The sequence below is a fragment of the Schistocerca gregaria genome, chromosome 9, assembly GCF_023897955.1.
Source record: "Schistocerca gregaria isolate iqSchGreg1 chromosome 9, iqSchGreg1.2, whole genome shotgun sequence".
Taxonomy (NCBI): Eukaryota; Metazoa; Arthropoda; class Insecta; order Orthoptera; family Acrididae; genus Schistocerca; species Schistocerca gregaria.
The window spans coordinates 217,926,225-217,948,443 of record NC_064928.1 but is presented as its reverse complement, the minus strand read 5'-3'; the positions used below and the strand labels follow the sequence as shown (position 1 = coordinate 217,948,443).

General features: G+C 38.3%; 1 protein-coding gene across 4 annotated transcripts in view; it reads left to right on the top strand.

Annotated features, from left to right (window-relative positions):
• LOC126291999 (beta-1,4-glucuronyltransferase 1-like) overlaps positions 1 to 22,219 on the top strand; it is a 92,456-nt gene that overhangs the window by 43,440 nt on the left and 26,797 nt on the right. For all 4 annotated transcript variants that reach the window (XM_049985780.1, XM_049985779.1, XM_049985781.1 and 1 more), the window contains 2 exons: positions 6,740 to 6,931; positions 18,972 to 19,139. In XM_049985780.1, the coding sequence (XP_049841737.1) occupies positions 6,740 to 6,931; positions 18,972 to 19,139 (360 nt within the window). The remainder of the gene's footprint in view (positions 1 to 6,739; positions 6,932 to 18,971; positions 19,140 to 22,219) is intronic.

Here is a 22,219-nt window from a genome sequence, read left to right as displayed (position 1 = left end):
GAAACTCTGTACAACCTCTGGTTCTTTCAGTTTATCCAGATCCCATCTCCTTAAATTCCCACCTTTTTGCAGTTTCTTCAGTTTTAATCTACAGTTCATAACCAATAGATTGTGGTCAGAGTCCACATCTGCCCCTGGAAATGTCTTACAATTTAAAACCTGGTTCCTAAATCTCTATCTTACAATTATATAATCTATCTGAAACCTGTCAGTATCTCCAGGCTTCTTCCATGTATACAGCCTTCTTTTATGATTCTTGAACCAAGTGTTAGCTATGATTAAGGTGTGCTCTATGCAAAATTCTACCAGGCGGCTTCCTTTTTCATTTCTGTCCCCCAATCCATATTCACCTACTACGTTTCCTTCTTTCCCTTTTCCTACACTCGAATTCCAGTCACCCATGACTATTAAATTTTCATCTCCCTTCACTATCTGAATAATTTCTTTTATTTGATCATACATTTCTTCAATTTCTTCGTCGTCTGCTGAGCTAGTTGGCATATAAACTTGTACTACAGTAGTAGGTGTGGTCTTCGTATCTATCTTGGCCACAATAATGTGTTCACTATGCTGTTTGTAGTAGCTTACCCACATTCCTCTTTTTCTATTCGTTATTAAACCTACTCCTGCCTTACCCCTATTTGATTTTGTGTTTATAACCCTGTAGTCATCTGACCAGAAGTCTTGTTCCTCCTGCTACCGAACTTCACTGATTCCCACTATATCTAACCTTAACCTATCCATTTCCCTTTTTAAATTTTGTAACCTACCTGCCTGATTAAGGGATCTGACATTCCACGCTCCTATCTGTAGAATTCCAGTTTTCTTTCTCCTGATAACGACATCCTCTTGAGTTGTCCCCACCCGGAGATCCGAATGGGGGACTATTTTACCTCCGGAACTATTTACCCAAGAGGACGCCATCATCATTTAATCATACAGTAAAGCTGCATGCCCTCGGGAAAAATTACGGCCATAGTTTCCCCTTGCTTTCAGCCATTCGAAGTACCAGCACATCAAGGCCGTTTTGGTTATTGTTACAAGGCCAGATCAGTCAATCATCCAGACTGTTGCCCTTGCAACTACTGAAAAGGCTGCTGCCCCTCTTCAGGAACCACACGTTTGTCTGGCCTCTCAACAGATACCCCTCCGTTGTGGTTGCACCTACGGTACGGCTATCTGTATCACTGAGGTTCGCAAACCTCCCCACCAACGGCAAGGTACATGGTTCCTGGGGGGGGGGGGGGGGGGGGGGGGACTTACAAGTATCCACCACAAAATGTACTGGAGAATGATGAATACAAATTCTACTGGAACAGAACCATTATAACAGATAAAACACCACCACATAACAAACCTGACATCATCCTCACCAATAAAAAGAACAAATTAACACAACTAATCGAAACATCCATACCCAATACAACAAATATACAGAAGAAAAAATGAGAAAAAATTAAAAAATACATCCAACTGTCTGAGGAAGTCAAGGACATGTGACATCAAGGCATAATTGACATTATACCAATTATACTATCAACTACAGGAGTCATACCACACAATATCCACCAGTACATGAACGCAATACAGCTACATTGAAAAGTATATATACAACTACAGAAATCTGTAATTATTGATGCATGTTCAATTACCCGAAAGTTCCTAAATGCAATGTAACATATACCGTACAGGTAAAAGGAAGTCATGCTTGATCGACGTCCGCGTCACTTTACATTTTTAACCAGACATAAATTCTGAGAAAGGAAAGAAATAATAATAATAATAATAATAATAATAATAATATGAATTTCTGCCTATTTTGATATGTTTATTCAGTTTATATCCAGTTATGATGTTCCACAAATGATACCCTGAAGAGTTTTGTTTGCTAACTCCATTTCTGTGAAAAAGTGTGGGGAAAAAAGCCTTTCTTATAGTTTAGATAGTTAAATTAACGTCTGTGTTATTCTGTGTATTGAAGGTTTCGCGAATATTAGCGTATTTTACTCGTAAAGAAGGTTTTACTTAACGGCTGGTTTTCGTAAGTGTTTGTTTACATTTGTATGCGTAAATTTCGTGCATGTGTAGACCTCTTATTATTGCTTAACTTTGCGCCTATAATCTTAAATACTTCTTTGGTCAATAATTAAAGACTTTTTATCGTCGGATTGTAGATTATTCAAACTTATTTGTTCATAGACTTTCCATTTGGCGTTTGTTTACTTTCAGGTAACGATTGTTTAAATTCACGTAGCTCGTTAGATTACATCCATTGTAGGTTCATTATCTTACTGATTTAAGAATTTAGTTTGTTGTATTAAGAGATCATTGTTTAAATTTTATTACTGTACATTGCCATGAGTACTAAGTGTGGAAGCTGCCGTAGGAAGATAGAATCGGGTGTGGTATGTGGGGGATGTGGGGGTGTTTTTCATTGGGGCTCATGTAGCGGGAAATTTGACGAGATTATGCTTTTGGCTCTCCCATGGAACTGTAGGTTCTGTAGTATAGAAAAAAGATTCGTACAACAGGAGGAAAAGATGTGTGCCCTTCAGGCTGAACTAGATTCGGTAAAAACTGAATTAGCTAAGTTAAAGGGGGAAAAAGACTGCGGGAAATGGGAATTGGTAACAAGGAAATCGTGAAAAGGGACCAGCCATGTAGATGTTGTCGAAGTTCCAGTTATGAATAAATTCTCCTTGTTACCTGAAGTAGGAAGGGAGGAGCCAAAAACAGGAGTAGTTGAAAGTAGGGTGCAGCAGACTACTAAAATTGGTAACAGCATTAGGTCGGGAAAATCTAGTAATAGGAAAAGAAAAGTCTTGCTGCTAGGTAGCAGTCATGGGAGGGGTGTAGGCCAACTAGTGCAGGAGAAATTAGGAGCAGATTACCAGGTCACGAGTTTGTTTAAGCCAAGTGCTAGGCTTAGCCAGGTGATAGAAGACATAGGACCACTCTGTAGGGACTTTGACAAGAATGATGAGGTGATAGTAATAGATGGGGCAGGAAACAGCCTGGCTAAGGATAGGAATTATGATATTAAGAGTGGCCTGGATAAAATAGGAGCTGCAACAGGATGTACGAATGTGGGTTTTGTTGAGGTATTGCAGCATTACGATCAGCCCTCGCTTAACCCTTCTGTGTGGCGAGTTAACAGAAAATTGAGCGAGCAGCTGCTGGACTGTGCAAAAACACACATTTATACAGTGCCTGTTGGTAGCATTGGGAGATGGGGATACACTCGACATGGCCTGCACCTAAATAGTCTAGGGAAGGATAGATTAGCTGATTTAATTGTAGGTCGTCTAAAGGGGGCCACTAGCACTCAAGGCAAAACCCCTGTGACCCGAAAGGGCATAGGGGCACCTTTTTTAGGTTGAACAAGATGTCCAGACAGGCAGCTCTTAAAGGTAAAAAAATAAATGGTTCGAATAAAGGTAGAGGAAACAGTTGTGTTAACATATTTCACCAAAATATCAGGGGATTAAGGAACAAAATAGACGAACTAATAATTTGTTTTGAGAATATTAAAAATACAACAGAAGTTGATGTACTCTGCCTGTCTGAACATCATATAACTACACAAATGGAAAATGTAAATATTAATGGGTATAAACTAGCAACTTATTTTTGTAGAGACAATATGGAGAAAGGAGGAGCTGCCATTTATGTTAAGGGGGAACATGATTTTAAAAACACAGAAACCGCAAAATTCTGTGTAGAACAGCACATTGAAGTATGCGCTTGTGAGCTTGAATTGGACAGTAGTAAATTCATAATTGTGACTGTGTATAGGTCCCCACTTGGAAATTTTCAAATGTTTCTTAAAAACCTAGATCTCTTGCTGCATTATCTGTCAGAAAAAGGAAAACACATTATCATTTGTGGAGATTTTAACATAGATTTTCTTAAACACTCAAGCAAGAAGAACGACCTTGAACTATTACTTTGCTCTTACAATCTGACATCACTCATTGATTTTCCTACTCGTATTTTACAAGACAGTAGCACCCTGATAGATAACATTTTCATAGACCAAGATAAATTAAAAGAAGTAAGCACCTATCCTATTAAGAACGGGCTTTCTGATCACGATGCACAGCTACTTTCAATTCATGACTTTGCTCCATACAGTAATGTGAAAAAAACAAACAAAATAATACGCCCAATTAACCATATAACAATTCAACAATTTAAGGAAAGCTTGAAACGGGTAGACTGGGAGGATGTTTATCTGGAACCTGATGAAAATGTTAAATTTAACTTATTCCATGATAAACTTGTGGGTATATTTGAAAGCAGTTTTCCTAAGAAATTAGTGAATCATAATTCAAATAAACTTGATAAAAAAAACCATGGCTGACTAAAGGAATTAAAATTTCTTGTAGCCGGAAATGGGAACTATACCAAGACACTAGAATAAGTCGAGATGAAGAGAAGCTCAACCATTATAAGAAATATTGTAATATACTAAGGAAAGTTATAAAAAAATCCAGAAGTATGTGTGTCAAGTCTGAGATTAGCACCTCTGATGACAAAGTTAAAACAATATGGAATATAGTTAAAAGGGAAACAGGGCAACCAAGGTCACAGGACAACAGTATTACTGTTAAGCACAATGAAAAGCTTATAAATGAAAAATCACAGGTTGAAAATATTTTTAATAATCATTTTATAAATGTAGTGGAAAATATAGGCACTAGCTGCTCACCAGATAGGGCAGAACTCTATATGAAAGAGGCATTCCCGGTGCAAACAAATGAATTTGAAATCCTACCCACCTCACCGTCTGAAATTAAGAAAATAATAAATTCACTTAAGAATAAAAACTCACATGGAACTGATGGTATCTCCAATAGAATACTAAAATCTTGTCCACACCTGATAAGTTGAGTTCTTAGCCACATATGTAATAGCTCATTGAATCAGGGAATATTTCCTGACAGATTGAAATATGCCATAGTTAAACTCTTGTATAAAAAAGGTGACAAGACAGACGTCAACAATTATCGTCCTATTTCACTTCTGACATCCTTCTCAAAAGTGTTTGAAAAAGTAATGTACTCAAGAGTAACTTTACACATCAGTGGGAATAACGTTTTAACAAAATGTCAGTTCGGTTTTCAGGAAGGTGTTTCAACAGATAGTGCTATACATGCTTTCACTGATCAAATTTTAAATGCTCTGGATAGTAGAACATCACCAATTGGGATTTTCTGTGATCTCTCTAAGGCTTTTGATTGTGTGGATCATGAAATCCTCTTAGATAAGCTGAAGTACTATGGAATGAATGGTTCAGTACACAGATGGTTCACTTCATATTTAACTGGTAGAATGCAGAAGGTTGAAACAGTAAACCCACATAGTACACAAAGGGCATCAGATTATTCAGACTGGGGATGTATCAAGAATGGGGTACCACAGGGTTCTGTCTTGGGGCCTTTATTGTTTTTAATATACGTTAATGACTTGCCTAATTATATTCATGAAGATGCAAACTTGGTTCTCTTTGCAGATGACACAAGTATTGTAATCAAGCCTAAAAAGCAAGAATCAGCTGAGGAAAATGCAAATAATGTTTTTCAAAGAGTTATTAGGTGGTTTTCCGCAAATGGACTTTCATTGAACTTTGAAAAAACACTGTACATACAGTTCAGTACAGCAAAAGGCATAACACCGGAAATAAATATAGAGTGTGGGGGAAAATCTGTAGCTAAAGCAGATTGTTCAAAATTTCTGGGTGTCTGTATTGATCAGAATTTAAACTGGAAGACACACATTGACAATCTACTGAAACTATTGAGCTCAGCTACCTATGCTATTAGTGTCATTGCAAATTTTGGAGACAAGCACATCAGTAAGTTAGCTTACCATACATATTTTCATTCGTTGCTTTCTTACGGAATCATCTTATGGGGCAATTCATCACTAAGAAAGAACGTATTTATTGCACAAAAACGAGTTATCAGAATAATATCTGGGGCTCATCCAAGATCATCTTGTAGACAATTATTTAAAGAATTAGGGATATTGCCAGTAGCTTCGCAATATATATACAGCCTAATGAAATTTGTTGTTAGTAACCCAGATCACTTCAGAATTGATAGCACAGTCCACAGCTACAATACTAGGAGACAGGGTGACCTTCACTACCGCTCATTGAATTTGACATTGGCACAAAAGGGGGTGAATTATACTGCCACAAAGATTTTTGGTCACTTGCCAAACAATATCAAAAGTCTGACAGACAACCAATCGGCATTCAAAAGTAAGTTAAGGGAATTCCTGAATGACAACTCCTTCTAGTCCATAGATGAATTTTTAGACATAGGCTAAAGAAATACAGTAAGTATTAACAAATGTACTGTATATGAGACTAACAAAGATTATTTGGGATAAATGAATCTTTTGTACTTTGACACGTTCCACATCATTACGAAAGAATCGTGTTCATGATCCATGGAACAAGTAATATAACTAACTAACTAACTAACTATGTGAATACGAGACACTCTTTCTACAGTGTTTAGTGATACCGTGGACATCTGAAAAACATCCCAGCAGAGGGATTGGAATGTTGGGCATTGAAGTTCCAACAGGAGTATGACACAGCTTAAAGACTCATAAGATTTTACTGTCTTACTCTAGACATGTTCATAATTTCTCACCCATATATAGCAGATAATTTCTGTGTACTTTTAACTTGTGATAAGCAGAATTTCAACCTCTTCCCAAGCAGGATTTTTACGAGTTCGCACTGCGGGGCCGTCTCTTCAGCGAATCGCGGCGTGATGACAAAACTGTGTACGTGGTGCCCGCCTTTGAAGCTCCAGAGGCCGTCCCTCCTCCGGAGGATAAGGCACAGCTACTGAAGCTGGCTGAGAAGGGCCTGCTGCGGCCATTTTACATTGAGCTCTGCCTCAAGTGCCAGGTTAGTGAGCACTACTAAGATCAATCTGTGTTTGTTCTTTTGGCACAGAAGGTGAACCCTCATCTGTAGATACTCTAATTGTAGGTTTACTCATCTGCTAATTGTGTTCCTCGGCCACCTTCCTTTCCCCACAGGTCGTTCATCAACTGCAAGGTTTTTGAAGTGATTTTTAAGATAATTGTACATCTACAAGAGGGGTAGTAGAAGTGATTCATAAAACTACTGTCCAATATCCTTGACATCTGTTTGTTGTAGAATCTCAGAACATATTCTGAACTCAAATGTATGGTGTATTGTGAACAGAATGACCTCTTCCGCCATCCAACACGGATTCCAAAAAACATCAAACATGTCGTAACCTATCCAGTTTACATGCACAGATGTCGTCAGTAGCAGTGCATCTGTCGAAAACTGGCTGAAAAGTTGGTGATGAACGTAAGATATTGTCAGTAATGTAGGTCGCACCAGTATTGAAATTTAGACACTTTAATTGCACTTTGGTATTCTTTGAACTCATGTTTATGGCTGGTTCGGGTCTCAAGTATACTTCAGTTTTGTACAGCTAAACAAATACAGTGAAACCTCTTTATAACGTTCCTCCATATAATGTTTTCCTCTATGTTACATCTGTTTTTTTCGGTCTTGACTAAAAGTCCATATAAACAATGTTAAATTTTCCTCTTTACTGTGTTTCCTCTATATTACAATTTCCTCCATATAACGCTCATATTTTTGGAACCCTGGTCAATTATTTACCTCTTTATAATGTTTAAGTGACTGGATGTAGACACATCATTTTCCGTTCTGTGGATTCCCAGTTTGCACCGGCTCGGAAAGACCACGCTCAGCGTGTTTCACATATCAGCGGCAGAACCTGTTCACGTGACATGTGACGCACATTCTGCTTGCGATCTTTTTGGTGCCATTTACTTTCACCCATCCACCTACCGGGCCCCACATTTTAATTACAAAAAACTAATCATTTCATACATTGATCATTTGCAATGAATATCATATTACAGTGTTGAGAAAATTTTAAATGTTATCTATGGCACCATTTGTCAAAGTTGGTTAGTGGTATCCCGATCTTCAGTAATGCCCTATAATTATTATTTGGAAGCCTTCCTCTTTATAGTGTTTTCCTCTATACAGTGTTCAGAATTTGTGGTCCGTTGAAAAACGTTATATAGAGGTTTCACTGTAGTTACTGACTACATTTGGTTGATATTCTACCTTATAATTTGAATATAGTATCCTAAGATCAAAGTAATTAGTAATAGCAGTTGTTCATATATGGCGAATAAACATTCAACACGGCTGCTTCAAGTTCACTTCGTAATTGCCCTTCCACTTGTACAGAATTATTAATATTAATTATAAGTGTGTAGCAGTACTTTGTTCTCATCAATCTACACTGTCATTATAGGTCATTGTTAACGATTGATACAATTGTTGGCATCTTGTACAAGTTCACATTAAAAGCAATCATTGTGAATTATCTTGGCATTATTGAGTTATAAATGGTAGGATGTGAAACACGTCACAAACACTGTATATTTTTTTGGCTTAATGCAACCACCTGAGCAACTGCAGTATGTTTTCCATATAGGTGGACATAGCAGTTACTCCATTACAGTCTCACTGCAGAATGTTTTGTGGTAGGGGTGGGCCTCATAAAGAATGATGTAGGAACAGACTTTTATTTTGGAGGTTGCATAATGCTTTAAAATTTGGCTAGTTTTTAATTTACTGTTTTTGATGGACTACAGGAACCAATACCATTTTTGATTATTGAAAATGTTGATGGTTTAAATTTGGAAGAATACATGTAACTATTATCCTTACACAAATATGAGTCCCCTTGTTTATGTGAATGAATGCCATATTGCAACTGAAAGTGAATTACATGAAATTACTAATTAGTGACTTAATCAATCAGTGCGCATGCCATTTTGTACAAACTGTGGCCAGCAAACAAGTGGACCACCCTGTTGCTGAACACGTTGCCAAACACGATATCCTTCATTTCAATGACTGCTTCACATCCTGTGCATATGGCTCCTTCCCACCAACACCAGCTTTTCTGAACTGCGCAGGTGGTAACTTTCCCTGCAATACACCCTTTGTTCCCGTAACCCTCTGGGTCTCAACTTTTGCTAGTCGCTGTCCTCACCTGTCCAGCCCCTTCCCTGCTCCCATTCCAGCACTACACAGCCCTCATTCCACCACCACACCCAGCCTTCTTCTTTATTTATTTATTTATTTTTTTTAAATTTCTCTCTGTTTCTCTCCTTTTTCACTATATCCCTCTCCCCCTCCCCAACTCTCCCCTCCTGCCGCCCAACCTGCAACACTTCACTGTCCGCCATCCCCACCATACTATCCCTCCCCCACCCCCCAGCCTCTTTTGACACAGGCCATTGGCCGAAAGCTTTAAGTGTGAAAATCTTTTTATTGTGCCTATCTGTGACTCAGAATCTCATCTATATGGCGAGTAGCAGCTTCCCTTTTCATAATACAGGTAAATATATGGTAGATAAAATAACCACCCATTTGGATCCCTGGGCAGGGACTACGCAGAATGATGATGTCGTCAAGAAAAAAGAAACTGGCATTCTACAGGTTGGAGTGTGGAATGTTAGATCCCTTAATCATGTAAGTAATTTAGAAAGTAGACCTGTTATCAATCCAAAGATTGTTTTGAATGCCACAGTGCTTCACTAGGCATGGATCTGTTGGAGATGGTAAACCATTGTCTTCCTCTGACATTTATCCAGCCACTTATAAGGTGACCCATGGTTTCTGAGCCATAGTGCAACTCAGAATTTTACATCAAAAAACTTTGCCAATGGTGAAGAAAGTGATAAGTGACAGACAGAAATACTAGGATTTTTCTGAGATCTAACCTGAGACCTTCAGATTTGTAGTCAGAAGAGCCACTGAGAATCTAAAAAGTGAAAGGTGTAGGTTAAAGTTAGATATTGTGGGAATTAGAGAGGCATATAGCAGAAAGAACAGAACTTTTGGTCATGTCAGTATGGAGTTAACATATAAAACCAAATAGAGGTAATGCAGAAAAATGCCTCATATTGAATAAGAAAACAAAAGAACGTCAGTAGCTACTATGAAAAGCATAATGATCACACTACAGTAGCCAATATAGGCACAAAGCCAACACCCACCAAAGTAGTAAAAATTTATGCTACTAGCTCCACACATGATAAACACATTAAAAGAATGTCTGGTGAGATAAAATTATTCAAATAGTTAATAGAAGCTAAAATGTAATTATGATGGAGATTTGGAATTCAATAGTAGGAAAAGGACAAATAGGAAAAAATGGATGAACATGAACTACGGAAGAAAAAATGGGAGGGGTAACTGCCTAAGAATTTTGCACTAAGCACAGTTCAATCAGTTATAATAATTGATTCAAAAATCATGGGAGAAAGTAGTATACTTGGAAGGGACAGGGAAATACTGGAAGATTTTAGTTAGATTGTATGATGGTAAGACAGAAATTTCAGAACCAGAAATCAAACTGCAGAATATTTCCAGGAACAGATGTTGACCTTAACTTATTGATTATGAACTGCAGACTAAAATTGAAGAATCTGCAGAAAGACAGAAATTTAAGGAGCTGGGATGTGGATAAGATGTATGAAGCGGAGGTTGTTGAGGATGTCAGAGGGAGTATTAGACCACAGTTGACTGAAACAAATGTAAGGAACATAAGACAAATCGGTAGCAGTGAAAGATGAAATAGTTGAGGCAGAGAGGTTTAAATAGGCAGATAATTTGTGACAGGTTGGATGTAATGGACAAAAGGAGAAAATATGAAAATATAGCAAATGAAGCAAGCAAAAGGGAATACAGTCGTCTAAAAAATGAGATTGATGGGAACTGCAGACTGGTGAAGCAGAACAGCTTGATGATGCATGGGGGTTTGTAGAAGCATGCAGGACTATGGGAAAGTTACCTATGGAAAATGAAAATGAAAGGTACCCCTGGAAAAAAGAGGAGCTCCCCTATGAATATTTATCAGCTCAAGTGAAAACCCATACTAAGCAAAGAAGGGAAAGCTGAAAGAAATGCATAAAGGTTCTGTAGAAGGGAAAGACACTTGAAAGACAGCATTATAGAAAAACAAGAGGAAATAAATTAAGATGAGGTAGGAAATATGATATTGTGAGATGAATTTGATAGAGTCATGAAAGACCTAAATCGAAACAAGTCTCTTGGAATAGACAACAATTCACCATAATTTTTGGAATCTACATGAGAGCCAGCTGGGAAAGAACTATTACACCCTGTACGTAACATATACCAGGCACATGAAGTTCCTCAAACTTCAAGAAGAATGCGATAATTCCTACTCTACTCAAAAGAAGGAATATGTTAATAGGTATGACTTTTACAATGCAATAATTCCGACTACTCCAAATAAGGAATATGTTAACAGATATGAATATTACCAAAGTATCATATTAATAATTCTGTTTTCAAAACACTGGCACAGATGATTTACAGAAGTGTGAAATGACTTATAGAAGCTGACCTTTGAGAAAATCTGTTAGGATTTCAGAGAAATGTAGGAACATGCGAGGCCATGCTGACCCTACCCCTTTCCTTAGACAGAGAGAAGCGAGTTGTTGTTTATAGCATTTATAGCTATAGAACAAGTTGTGGCAATGTTGACTGGAATTCAGTCTTCAAAAGTCTAAAGGTATCAAGAATAAAATACAGGGAGCAAAAAGTTATCTGTAACTTGTACCAAGCGAGATGATGCAGTGGTTAACTCTCTGGACTCACATTTGGGAAGAAGACAAATTAAGATTTTCTTCATTGTTGTTTTTTACAGTCACAGATGTCACTAGTGGTGATGTGCTCTGAGGTCCCCCTCAGCACTCTGTGCAGTGTTGGTACATCTGCGTGTTACCTGCTGTGACGTAGGGGTGTCTGCTGACAAACTCTAACCACCGCAGGCACCAGAGGAGTAACTCTGACTAGTAATAAAAATACAAAACAAATATTTGAAGTAATACCCAATATAATACGCACATAGATGATGTCTCCATGATCAAACTATCTTAGAAATTATATTATATTAAAGTTAGCTGTAGACTCGCTTGATCATTTATAGACAACAAGTGTACTGAAAAATTTCACACCTCTAATGCTTATGGGAAAAGTCCCAAATTTAATTCTTTACCTTTACACATAATAGAATTCAGGGCTCCTGATATATCACCAGCTTGCATGCAAATTTTGTTTCCAGTATATTGTGAACAGAGTTGAAATGGCGGTGTAAGGGCTAGAAACACACAAAAAATGAAAATCACTAAAAACTCTGTGTATTTTTAACCTGGAAGGTGCCTAATTTTAATTTCATTCTGAACAGGATTATTGGTGTTTCAATTAATTGATATTAATCATGACATCCTCTTTTGGATGAAACAGATTACCTATATTGAGGTATTTTGATCTTGTACTTGAAATGTGATAGTTCAGTTGCTTCAAAATTCTTTTCAAAGCAACAGTCAAAAAGTAAGTTACACAGTGCTCTTGTATCGATCGGGCTTTACGGGGCTAGCTCATGGAAGCTATTCCCTGCAGAACCTAATGTGTCACTGCAAATAAGTGTTAGGAATGTTGGGGATAATTTCTAAAAGGGAAACCACATATGAAAAATAGAATCACACGAACAAGCCGATAAAGTGAAAATAAGTAAAAAATTGATGTGAGAAGATACTGATCATTGCAAGTAGTTCTATGTTGTAGCTGAAAGTGTGTCTTATGCTACATCAGAAGCTACTTTTAGTATGTGAAAATTTTGATAATGATGAACAAAGAGCCTTCCTTCATAAGCAGTAGATTTCGCACATATCAACTGCTCAACCATCTCTGGTTTACAAAAAGCGAGGAGAATTCAGTAGAATTACATAAAATTGGTTGTAGAAACAGTTCTACAATGTTGTAGCATAGCAAGGTTTTATTCATAATGGTGGTGCTTTTGATCCAAGACTGAAATATTTCTGAAATATAGTGAATGATATGTCCATAGCCAGTGTCTGGATAGTTTTACTCATAACAACAACAACAACAACAACAACAATAATAATAATATTTAGATGCTGATAATTATGGTAATTTACAATATTAGATATCATTATTATATATACATTTATGTTACTGAAATCATACCACAAATACAAGGTGAAGCCTAATTAAACCAACAAAATTTCAGAAGTTTTTCAGCGATATTTTCGGAGTATTTGGGTTAAGGAACCTGTGGTCTCCAATGGCTCATTGTGAAGGACTTATACTTTTTGCTTTTTGCTTTATCTTTGTATCTGCACTGCACTGAAAATGTGTACAACAGTGCAAATGTCGACAGTAGGTGCTGTGTCTCACTTGGAAACATTTGTCAGTGTATTTCTGCTTCATTTTCTCAGTGTAGTCCAAAACAGTGGAATATCATCATTGTAATAAAGGTGGTCAGACGTGCTCATTTTTGTGTTAGCGAATCTCCTTTCATGGTTCCACTTTCTATTTCCTGCCATCCTTATGAAGTTCAAGGGTATATATATATTCTTTAATCACTTAACATATTTTAATCACTTAGCATAAAGTTCTAAGTTACCTAGTATTTATTATTTTGACAGAAACTTAAAATATTGAGTATATTCTGACAGTATAAGTACAGACTTTTGCGGATGGGGGAGGGGGCCGGGAATTATATTCTTTTCAGAACTCAGCACTGATAGTTATGTTTTGGTTGCTGGAGAGCATCTGGTCCATAATTTGTAGCCTGCTTTTCTGTTTTGGTTGATGGTTGCCATTGCATACTGTCTTTACTGTGGGCAGCTTCGGATACTCGACAACAAAATGTGCAGTTTGTCTTTGTCATGTATTGTTATTTACACATCCAGATATGAATAGCTATATTCATCCTGTGTTTGACATTGAATTTAGTGGTTCAGAAAGCCAAGAAAAAATATGATACATTGCTTCTTTAGAGGCTGAAAGTGATGAAAGTGCTTCAGTTGACTGACAAGTACTCCCCAGTGGTATGAAATAAATACATTTACTGTGATACACCCAGCTGCTCCAAGATTTCCGTCCACAGAATACCATTGTGCAATACGTGGTTCATCTTCATATTTACGCTGGGCTACTTTTGTCACAGTCCATTGCACAAGTACAGTCGGGGTTTTATTATTGGTATTCTTCAAAAATTTGTAATTGATTGTTTTTAGCTTTAAAAGCTATCTTTATGTGATAATAAGTAATGTCATTCCATTATAGGATGCTTTTCATTAACATATAGTCCTGTTTTATAAACGTAATTTGTAAAAAAAATTAGTATGTTCAGGGGTTAAAGTACTGACTTAGGTTAAATCAATATATTGTTTCTCAAAGGCTGCCTGTACAGATATTGTTGAAAACAGCCAAAAATCCATTAATCCTGACTCCATTTCCAATTATGAAGTCCCCAATAGCCTGATAAAATGTAATGCGCAGTGTAAACTAAAAATTTAAATTTGTTCTTTATCATCATCATCATTTAAGACTGATTATGCCTTTCAGCGTTCAGTCTGGAGCATAGCCCCCCTTATAAAATTCCTCCATGATCCCCTATTCAGTGCTAACATTGGTGCCTCTTCTGCTGTTAAGCCTATTACTTCAAAATCATTCTTAACCGAATCCAGGTACCTTCTCCTTGGTCTGCCCCGACTCCTCCTACCCTCTACTGCTGAACCCATGAGTCTCTTGGGTAACCTTGCTTCTCCCATGCGTGTAACATGACCCCACCATCTAAGCCTGCTCGCCCTTACTGCTACATCTATAGAGTTCATTCCCAGTTTTTCTTTGATTTCCTCATTGTGGACACCCTCCTGCCATTGTTCCCATCTACTAGTACCTGCAATCATCCTAGCTACTTTCATATCCGTAACCTCAACCTTGTTGATAAGGTAACCTGAATCCACCCAGCTTTCGCTCCCATACAACAAAGTTGGTCGAAAGATTGAACGGTGCACAGATAACTTAGTCTTGGTACTGACTTCCTTCTTGCAGAAGAGAGTAGATTGTAGCTGAGCGCTCACTGCATTAGCTTTGCTACACCTCGCTTCCAGTTCTTTCACTATGTTGCCATCCTCCTATTTGGCACTCAATCCGTTTATATTTCTTTCCCACTGACATTACTTTCATTTTGGAGATGCTAATCTTCATACCATAGTCCTTACATTTCTGATCTAGCTCTGAAATATTACTTTGCAAACTTTCAATCAAATCTGCCATCACAACTAAGTCATCCGCATATGCAAGACTGCTTATTTTGTGTTCACATGTCTTAATCTCACCCAGCCAGTCTATTGTTTTCAACATATGATCCATAAATAATATGAACAACAGTGGAGACAGGTTGCAGCCTTGTCTTACCCCTGAAACTACTCTGAACCATGAACTCAATTTACCGTCAACTCTCACTGCTGCCTGACTATCCATGTAAAGACCTTTAATTGCTTACAAAAGTTTGCCTCCTATTCCATTTTCTCGTAGAACAGACAATAACTTCCTCCTAGGAACCCAGTCAAATGCCTTTTCTAGATCTATAAAGCATAGATACAATTCCCTGTTCCACTCATAACACTTCTCCATTGTTCTTCATCCAGACAAAATTTTATTTGAAATGAAATTTTATGTTTCTCTTTGCTGGAGCAGTCCCGAGTTTGTCTAGAGCAGTGTATCGTTTAATGGTATGTATTATTGGGTGAAGCAAAACACAGATAATAAATAGTACTGCAGCAGCCATTTAGTGGGGGTGCTTGATGAGAGTAGTAAACCTACACATTGTGTACCAGCATGTTGCTGTTCCTATCCCACCCTGTGTCCCAATTACTGTCCCTACAATTCACCCCATCTGACATCTCGGAAAGATATTTTCCAATAGTTCAGTTCATAATTTCCTATTTTTCTAAGTTGTCTACCATCAAAACAAAATTTTTCTCACTAAACCTCAGTATTTAACAAATGTATCACTGACATGTAGCAAATCATGTTCAGTGGAATCTTTTTTATGCAGTCTAGGTGAGGCTGCTGTCACACAATTACAGATGAATCAGAAGAATCAATAAATGCAGAAAAAAATTAGGGTAACAGTGCTTAAATGCCACACAGATTAAATTTGTTTTGGCATGGGCAAACAAATTGTACATTATTTTTCAGGCAAAATTTGATGAGATACTGGAAAAAAAACACGGTCAGTTTTATGAAGGTGATATAATTGGTAAGTTTCTTACAAAACTCATTCATATGTTGTTTATCCACAGCGCAATCACACAGGCATTTCATAATTCATCCAAAGTTCATAGTTCAAGCAAAAACCCTTGGAGTTCCAAACAAGTCCTTATTTTGTCCGGCTGTTTTGTTGCTTTTCTGTGTGTTGTTATATCGTCAAAATGAGCACCACTTCCTCCGACAATATTTCTTCATTATTACTGTCTGCAGGTGAGCAAATGGCAGTAACTTTATCACCAGGAATCATCATTTTGAGTTAAAAGTCTTTAATTTCCTTCTGTTTATTCTTCCAATCTGTCACTATTGAAGTTCCAACACAAAATTCAGTAACAATTTTTCTCAACGATTCTCCTTTCCATTCTGTGCATTTCATCTAACTTTTTGTCCTTAGACACTGCCATCTTCTTTCTGTTTGATTTGATTTTACAGCTACATCAAACAGAAGCATTACAGAGTGATATGTAATTCGGTATTTTTGAGCTTGTTAACTGACACTATGCCAGTATCTTTTTATGGAGTTTGCCTGAATTTACAAGGGTCACTCCAAAAGAAATGCACACTATTTTTTTAAATCCATCTTTTATTCTACATGTTTGAAAGTTTTACAGTGTCTGGATATATCCTGTAGGAACAGTATTTTCATTTCTCCACATAATTTCCATCCCTCTCAACTGCCTCATGCCATCTTGAAACCAGCGCCTGTATACCCGCACGGTAAAATTCTGGACCAACCTGTTGGAGCCACTGTTTGGCAGCATGCACAAGGGAGTCATCATCTTCAAACCTTGTTCCACGAAGAGAGTCTTTCAGTTTCCCAAAGAGATGATAGTCACATGGAGCCAGGTCAGGACTGTAAGGTGGGTGTTTCAGTGTTGTCCATCCAAGTTTTGTGATCACTTCCACGGTTTTTTGACTGACGTGTGGCCGTGCATTGTCGTGCAACAGCAAAACATCCTGCTTTTGCTGGTGTGGTCGAACACGACTCAGTCGAGCTTGAAGTTTCTTCAGTGTTGTCATGTATGCATCAGAATTTATGGTGGTTCCACTTGGCATGATGTCCACAAGCAAGAGTCCTTTGGAATCGGAAAACACCGTAGCCATAACTTTTCCAGCAGAAGATGTGGTTTTTTCATTGGGTGAATTTACATGATGCCACTTCATTGATTGCCTCTTCGTCTCTGGTGAAAAATGATGGAGCCATGTTTCATCACCTGTCACAATTCTTCCAAGAAATTCATCTCCACCATTCTCATACTGTTCCAAAAGTTCGCTGAATACCATTTTTCTTGTTTCTTTGTGAGCCACTGTCAACATCCTGGAAACCCACCTGGCACAAACCTTTTTTTAACGCCAACACTTTCAATATTCTGCAAACACTTCCTTCTTCTATCCCAACGTAGCGTGACAATTCTTTCACTGTGATGCATCTGTCAGCAGTCACCAATTCATCAACTCTCTGCACATTGTCTGGAGTGTGTGCAGTACGTGGCCTGCCGCTGCAAGGGCAATCCTCAATATTGCTGTGCCCACTTTCATCACGTAACCTGCTTGCCCACCGACTAACTGTACTGCGATCGACAGCAGCATCTCCATACACCTTTTTCAACCTCTTGTGGATGTTTTCCATTGTCTTGTTTTCACAGCACAGGAATTCTATGACAGCATGTTGCTTCTAACGAACGTGAAGTGTAGCAGACATCTTGAAGACATGCTGTGACGGCGCCACTCACGGGAACAGGTTGAACTAAGTTTTGAAGACAAGCAGCTAGGATGTATCCACATACTGTAAAACTTTCACACATGCAGAATGAAAACTGTATTTTTACAAAAATAGTGTGCATTTCTTTTGGAGTGACCCTCGTAAATTTAATTAGTATCATCATTAGTTGTTGCTGTTATTACTTTCAGATTATCAAATACTGAAATGGAAGACAAAAAATAGATCCAAAATGACCAGAGATCCGGATTAATGAGGCTGGGTAAACAAGGTTCCACTGAAATAAAGCAGCAGCCCAAGCATTTGCAGCTAGAGGCCTTGTAGTTGTAAATGTGATATTGTTTATCTTTGTGTTTCATTAGTACTTATTTTTTCACATGGAGTCGCCTGGCTGTCAGTGCAAGGTACATAATAGCTGATTAAATGTCATGTTATTGAAATAATAAGAAAAGCATATTGCTTACCAACAACAGTGGGTCTTAGAAAAACAGCGTTACAGCTGTTGCATTTGTAGGAACTCATTTTGAAACATGGTCACAGAAAAAAACTGAGCTAGCATATTGACTTGACTGTTCAATTAAAATTTTAACTGAGCATGAGTGACTGACAGCCGGATTGGAAAATGAAGTCGCACATCTGTGTTTGAAACATGTATGATCAAAAATTTCAGTGCAAAAGTTATATTACACACAGTTTGTTGAGTTTGATTGTGAAAATTGTTGGGCTCGGAATTACAAATGAATAAAAATAATAATTTTTGTGAACCCAAATATTAGTGTTCTTATATCTTCACTATCCTACTCACTATGGAGAGTTAACATATAGCATTATGAGATGGAATGCTACAGGCTGCAAAGAGTGCCATAAGCCCTCTTGTCTCCTCAAATTTTGCAGACCGTAGTAAATATTTTGAATTTTTCCTCTGTTATTGTTTCTTGTAAATTCTTGTCTTCTACTGTGTTAATTTATGATAATTTTGATGATATGGGTGCAAGTTTGTATTTTTTAATATTGTTGCAGGTGCACACAGATTATGAAGCATGGCAGAAGGAGCCGCCATCCAAGGGTCTGTCACCATTGTTTGAAGTTCTGTGGAAGGACCCGTGGGAGCCATTCTACATTTCTCGTAACTCTGTACCCTTTTACGATGAAAGATTTAAGCAGTATGGATTTAACAGGATCAGCCAGGTATGGCAGGCTTCTTACTAGGCTGCTGCTGCTTCTGTTTCTTATCCCGTGTCTTTGTGAGGTCAGCATGTTATCCATTGTATTTGGCAATGTTAGTGGCTGAGGGCGACTGGATGCCCATCCTGTCTCCACAACACACACACACACACACACACACACACACACACACACACACACACACACACACACACACAGCGACTGGCTGCCGAGGCCAGAGTCTGTGCTCGTGCATGTATTTTATAATTCCAATGAAGGCCCTTTTGGTTAGAGGCTTACTTGTTTGACACTTCTTTGTTATGCCTATCTGCAACTCGGCGTTTTTGCTATATGGTGAGTTTCCTTAATTAGATTTCTTTTTCAGATTCTTATGCATACCCACAGACTTATCATAGTATTTGACTGCAAGCTACTTGTATCATTGGTGGTCTGATATAGGCTACATCACTATTTTACTGCATTTTTAGTTGTTGTAAGAATCTACAGTAATCTTGTTGTACACAATGAATCACATTCTGAATCACGCATTTGTGCCATATAAAAATCTCATTTAAAACTAACTTCAGTTTATTACGCTGTATTTTGACTTCTTATAAGTCTTGGACAATGACTAGCGAATAATATTGCATTCTGAGATGTAATTAATTATATTGGTCACAAAATGGTTAATGAAGAACATCTGTCACTGTATAGTTAAGCAACATTAGCATGCTCTGTTTCGTAGCAGTGATATGTCTGTTGCAACCATAGAGAAACTGAAAAAAAAGTAGCAACAGCAGATGCAGTGCTAATGGATACCGATTTCCTCGAAAAAGTTTGCTTAATGGGGGAAAAAAGCCTCTGAAAATGTTGTTAGATGACCCCCAGACTGTCACCCTTAGAGAATGAAACCAGACATCAGGACAACAATAGATCTGTTTAATTAACTTTTTTATTCCTGCCCTTGGCTGTAGTACATCAGGAACAGCTTGGTAGAAGTGTCCAGTTGCCTCTCACATGAAGCAGTAGACATCTGGCATTACTGACAGCACAAAGAGCACAACATCAATCGAATGCCGCTGTCAGTGAGATCTCCAGCTGCAACCGTAATTGACAGTGCAGCAGCGCAACTGATGATATTGTGGATGCAGCCTTGACCTCCCTGCAGCAAGCAGGCAGCTCTCTGCTCCGGTAGCAGCTGCTCTCACAACGTAGGGCACGCTACCCCGTCCTGCAGTCGAACAGCAGACCCCGTACTGCATTTTGGAATCTTGCCCTGAGTGTCACAGGTTCATGGTGTAGGCTGTGATACTGAGATGAGAATATTTTTATTACACGAATGGCAGAGTACTCCAGACTATGGTCATTTAGGACTAAAGGCATGTACTCTAAACACATCCGTGGTGGCAAGTGAGGAAAGGCTTCTGTTCTTCCACTAGCATATTGCAGTGTCAGCTGTTGCTATACCACACCCAACTGGCTCTGCGGCTGGCTCTGGTCCAACTCATTTCTGCTGTGGCATACTTTTTGACCAAATACAGTTGATACGCTACATTGACTTCCTTTTTATGGAGACCCGGTGTTTCAGGCTGACCAAACTGAGTTCCTGGTGACTGGCCCTTATGACCCTGTTTCACCACTCGAGAATTATTCTAACAATTGGTTCCCTTAGCCCTATCACTTAATCTTACACATTTCTACAGGGTCCCTTGCCCAGCTCCTTAACTCAAATACCGTTGAACATATTTCACTACTGGCTTGTTGCACAATAACTTCAAACTTTCTATTCCAAACTTACAAACTAAAATGAATCAATTATCCTTAATACTATCCCCTTGCGCATTCACCTTCCTTCTGCTGCTTTTATGCTCTGAGTATTCGATCCACAGGTATCTGAATGACCGCCGGGTCTGAACTCTGTCTTGTGCTTCATCTTCTACGTACCAAAACGAGGACTTCACTCAGCAGAACAAGTGTCGCTGCAGTGTTGGTATGACAGTAGTCATGTTGTCTCTTTCTGGTACTGAATTTCCCGATATAAATTTGCACACTGCGCTAAGGTTTCCAAGGAGACTCTTCCCTGCTGCTGGTTCAAAATCATGTTTATAGACTGCATTAATTCTGGGCCTAGTGTTTGATTTAAGTTGGTTAGATTTGTAGCAGGTAGCATTTACACGGTCTACTCTGGTCGATTCAAACGAGGCTGCAAAATATTCAGGTAAGTTATCTCTGAAATCATGGCTGGCAGATGGAATCTGGGTCCCCTTATCTCAAACCTTGTTCCATTTGATAACAAACCACTTTTTTTAAATTATAGTTTCTTTGCTGGCGTAAGCTTCCCTTGCTCGAAACAACTAGCCACTACTGCCATCTTTTCAAAGGTAGTGTATAACCACTGTGCCTCGACCTGCTGAAAGTATGATTCAGACTTGATCACTTCTTTATTGCATTCTCTTACATCCTTTTGTCCCATTAGCAATTTCACTGCGCAGGAATCCTGCCCCTTTCTTATTACCTTATGCGAACAGACTGTGATTTCCTTACCATGTCATATGCGTAATTTTGTTTTCTCCATTTACACATACTTTTCTGCAATTAATGATAGTCTCTGAGATTTTACTCTTACGCATTTCTTCAGTATCCCTCACTTGAAGAAATGTGCACGAACTATGCAGCACTCATAATGTGCTTGATTCCCTGCTACTGGTATAGAAACAGAAATGTAAACTTTCGCTCCATCAGTTCCCACTGAAACTGTGGCTATCTTGAAATAAAAAGATAAGTTTTTGTGCTTGGATTCTAAAACCAGCCTCACCTCTGTTGATAATTCCTTCTGTACTTCCCTTAGACCCTCTAGATACTGCTCTGGCCACAACGAGTTTACCCCTATCTGACCTGTTACAGGCTGCTGCGTAGCCTCCTGTACTTCTATTCTTTCCCCATGCGTCCCCCAAGCACTATCTTCTACAGACTGCAACCATTTTGTCGTTACTACTTCGCTATCTAAGACTTCTGCTCCGTTTTTGGTTCACTGATATTCTTATTATCTGCCTCTTTTGTAGCTCTGACATACCACATTACTTCTCCAGCAAAGTTGTTGTAGC